Raw genomic sequence first — 4,590 nt, forward strand, 5'->3', positions numbered from 1 at the left:
AATAGAAACAACGCTGTCGCCTTTCTTGTTCTCATAGAATCATATGATATGAGCTCCGTGTTTTGTGAACGTCTTTCTTAACTGTCGCATTAGACTGACCAGTGCATATCGCACATGACACTTTAAATGTATTTTAGCGCGAAAATTAACTTACATTTAGCTGGATTTATTGCCGTCGTAGTTCCATCTTGTCGCCTTCGTACTTTTATTCGATGGCAACACGACGCGATTACGAGGTCTTCACGAAGTCGTGTTGCCATCGTAAGACCTTCGGGTATCTTTGTGATTCATTCGTGTAGACATAGTAATGTCAAAACTGCCCGATGGAAACGATGGAATCACAAATGCAATACGATGTGCAAAGATGCATTCCCGGTGACATTTATACGATGGTGAGGATGGTGATACGAACTCAATACGAACCCTCAACATCGGACGCTCCTTCGGGGATTTTTTAACATGTTAAAAAACTTAGAACCCTTCCCGAAGTTGTCCCCGAAGGCTAGAAAATGTGGCCGATGGTTCTACGATGGTTAAAGATGGCACTACGAATAGCCCGATCTAGATACGATCAGTCCCAATTTTGAAAATTTCCATTATCGTGTTGCCATCGGCGTAAAAATCGGGACAGTGTGACGCGGGCATAATAAAAAGTATAAACAGACATGTAAACATTAAATACAAATGGACAAGTAGGCATGTGCAAAGTCGATATTCCAGGTTATAATGGGTCTCATTTTATATACATTTACTTAACAGCAGTATCAGACATGTTGTTTTTGAGAGTCGATGTAATTAATAAAATCGGTCTTACTACTGCTGTCTAACATAGTTAAAGTTCTTCCATTTACATTTTTTCTATCACCGAACATTATTAACATATGTCCAATCCACCTTCCAAAAAAGGTCACATAGATGCGGTTTAAGTTCTGATAATTTTGATTTTAGCATAACATGCATAATGAATTTTTATTTGTAAAAATGTCTTATGTTAAGGTTGGAAGGAATACCGGACGATATTATTTTTCTTTTCAGCAATATAAGGTCCTTTGCAAATATGCCCAAAAAAAATACACAGCTTTGATTGTTTTAAATGTTGCAAGAAGCCATTGTAATCAATGTTATACAATTTGACAAAGGTCAAAACTTTTGAAATTAATGTTTCCTTATTAGCACTTTTCACAGTTTCATATTTATTTTTACATGTTAGATTAACACTTTCGAAGGTGCAGTTTATCAGACCTTTATATAAGCGATAGTTGTTATTATTCCTTATTTCAAGCGACAACTTTCATCATTCCGTACATATTATGATTTAATATGATTTGAATTTGACAAACTCATTATGATGGTTTACGAATATTCTACAGAAAATTATTCTCAATATAATTTCACATCAGAGAATGCAACATTCGGCATTGAATTTTATCCACCGGCTATGAATATGGTAGTTTTAGTGCTATTTTTGTTTCTTTACTCCACAGTCGTTTTAATCGGAATTGGTGGAAATGCTTTTGTTTGCTTTACAACATTCACGCTTAAAAGGCAGACAGTTACACATTTCTTCATGACAAATCTTGCAGCTAGTGACATTTTAATGGCGACTATTTGTATACCATTTACTGTGCTTAGCAACTTGGTATTTTATTACTGGCCGTTCGGAGCAATTCTATGTCCAGCTGTAGGATTCTTACAGGTTACTTCGGTTCTGCAGAGAGCTTTTACCCTGGTTTTCATAACTTATGATCAACACAAAATTGTATGGCATCCGTTTGGAAAACGACTAGATAAGAAAGAAGCCAGGTTTGTGATGATCATTCTGTGGATTCTAGCTGCTCTGGCAGCAATTCCTGTGGCTATGTTTGCTAGAGTTGTAAATTTTGAAACTGGAAATGGGCAGATTGGTATTTGTATGGAGGACTGGCAAAATCAAGAAGAGAAGAAAATATACAGTGCTGTCGTCATGATCTTGCAATACTTCCTTCCACTGGCTATAATGGTCGTCTGCTACACTCATATGGGTGTCATAATCTGGTTAAGGAAAACACCCGGCGAACAAGACATCAAAAGAGATAGACTTCAAATTAAAAGTAAAAAAAAGGTAATTACATTATTCTCATTAAAAAAAAATTGTAGAAGAAGTTCCAATTGTTTAATACCACTATTAAGTATTGTTTTGACGATTAATTTGTTTATATGCTTTTAGATATTGAGTCTTTTTTTTTTGGAACATATATCAGTTTTGATTTTTTGAAAATAAAAATCAGGCTTGTAACAATTTTGTTTTGTTTTGTACCAATGAAATGTTGTTATCCAAAATTCTAATTCTTAAATCAATGTAAGGAAATTGATATCATATGTTTCACCTACTCGTACAAGAGACGCCAGAACTTGACTTAAATGTTGTTTTAAACTTCGATATTATCATGACCAATAAAAATGAAAGTAACATCTTATAAACCTGGTGTATTTTGAAGCGACATTGCCGAAGCGGTTTTAACCGTAGTACCTTTATTACTTTAAAAACAATCAGGGCTGCCAATAAATGTTTATTCCATTTCGCGACATTACCATCAACAATATTATTAAGCCCATGCATTTAAAACGTAGGATAAAAATAAAAAAAAAGAAAACAAAGAACTGAATATTGTTATGTACACAGTAGAAGTATGCACAATCGTTACAATATACTTATGTACACAGTAGAAGTATGCACAATCGTTACAATATACTTATGTACACAGTAGAAGTATGCACAATCGTTACAATATACTTATGTACACAGTAGAAGTATGCACAATCGTTACAATATACTTATGTACACAGTAGAAGTATGCACAATCGTTACAATATACTTATGTACACAGTAGAAGTATGCACAATCGTTACAATATACTTATGTACACAGTAGAAGTACATGTATGCACAATCGTTACAATATACTTATGTACACAGTAGAAGTATGCACAATCGTTACAATATACTTATGCACATTCTTTATATATGGGGAAATTTGCACTCAAAGAACTATAGAAAATAAATATGCATATATGATACAAATATTTTAAAGATATGAAATATTTTTTACATGTTGGCATTATTGAATATACTAATTTTTCTGCTCGAATAATTGCAAGGCCATATGTTGTCAAGACGTTAACAACACAACTAAAAATAATGGCGGTTTCTAGGAGAGCTTAGTTAATAATTGAAAGAAAAACAATTGCTATGTGTTTTCTCACCATAAATATACTATACCCCTTAATACAACAATACACAAATAGGTCATAACTTGTGTGATTTTTATTTGAGCATATATTCATTGTGTGCAAATTCCTTGATATATATCACACATTTCCTTACTTATGTTTTTTTATTTATATAATTGCAGACTGTTCGAGTATTATCAGCTGTTGTAGCAGCATATGCACTTGCCTGGCTTCCAATTCACACACTTACATTGGTTGGTGATTCGTATCCAGAGATCTACGATATGCCTTATGCTGATGTTGTGTGGATGACGTGTCATTGGTTGGCTTTTAGTAGCACAGGAATCACTCCATTCATTTACTTCAGAAGTAATTCTGTTTTTCGAGTTAGTCTGAAGCGCCTCTTTTCCTGTTTCAAGAGGACACGCAAAAACCAAACGAGAGTCGGTTTATACAAGCAAGCAAGCAAGTGATATTGAGTTTTCAGTAAAAGATTAACATATACGAAAGCAGTGTTAGCTACATTTCACGAATTTGGGAATAAAATGTTTATAAAACATTTTTTTTATTTGCCTTATATGAAAAGGAAATTGCCTTGCATGACAAGGAAAGCTAATTTGAATTTTTCTACATTAAAAGGCAGATTGTAAGCAATTGCCAGATTAAGACTTAGAAAATTGAAGACTGTATGGCACGACATAGTTCTGCCATCCGCTTTGAGGAACACAATGATGGTTTGGGATGAACGAGAAAATTGACAGACGACAACAGACTGGAACATGTAATTCTCGAGTGATGCATATTATAACTTACAACTTACAACAATATGACACTAAGACTTTAGTCCAGACATATAGTGATGAAGGAATCGATTGACTTTACTCAGTTTTTGTGTTTGTTTACTTCGGCTTATTTCATTTTAGCCATGGAACTGTTTGTTTTTTGACGACTTTTTTTTGTTTTTTTTTGTTTTGTTTATTGTTTTCTGATATCTTCTGTTAATGTTTTAGGTCGCAAATTATAGAAGAAATTGTAAATATAGAAAGTAATATAATATTTTATTGTCATACATTTCAGCTTTGCTATGTTGAAAGCAATACGCAAGCGAGATAATTTTGTACAATTAGGAAGTTTATGTAATTAAATATTTAGTCAAACTTAGTTATTCGTGTTATCACTTAAAATTTGTCAGTTTAATATCATTTGAAAAAAATGTGTTGACGTCATAGTCAAATTAACTATCAACTATCAACAACAATTAACCATTCAAAAAATGTTCAAAACTATATTTAAAGAACACACCAGATAGTGTGTATGTTTTATCGATTGCCGAGTGAAATATGTGGCTAATAATAATTGGTTTGGTCTTTATTTTGGTTAT

At 33.1% G+C, this 4,590-nt stretch overlaps 1 protein-coding gene across 1 annotated transcript; it reads left to right on the forward strand.

The window, feature by feature from the left end:
- Positions 1-1,348: 1,348 nt before the first annotated feature.
- On the forward strand, positions 1,349-4,353 carry LOC139521402 (RYamide receptor-like). The gene is made up of 3 exons (XM_071314880.1): positions 1,349-2,101; positions 3,392-3,531; positions 4,287-4,353. Exons 1-3 carry the CDS (start codon positions 1,349-1,351, stop codon positions 4,351-4,353), a joined length of 960 nt encoding a protein of 319 aa, XP_071170981.1.
- The last annotated feature ends 237 nt before the right edge of the window (positions 4,354-4,590 follow it).

The sequence above is a fragment of the Mytilus edulis genome, chromosome 4 (genome assembly GCF_963676685.1).
Source record: "Mytilus edulis chromosome 4, xbMytEdul2.2, whole genome shotgun sequence".
NCBI classification, from domain to species: Eukaryota; Metazoa; Mollusca; class Bivalvia; order Mytilida; family Mytilidae; genus Mytilus; species Mytilus edulis.

Excerpts from the sequence above, each read along its gene's own strand:
- LOC139521402 (XM_071314880.1), top strand. The coding sequence starts at position 1,349 with ATGGTTTACGAATATTCTACAGAAAATTATTCTCAATATAATTTCACA. Across the intron at positions 2,102-3,391 it reads AAATTAAAAGTAAAAAAAAG|ACTGTTCGAGTATTATCAGC; the intron begins GTAATTACATTA and ends ATATAATTGCAG. Across the intron at positions 3,532-4,286 it reads GTGTGGATGACGTGTCATTG|CTTTGCTATGTTGAAAGCAA; the intron begins GTTGGCTTTTAG and ends CATACATTTCAG.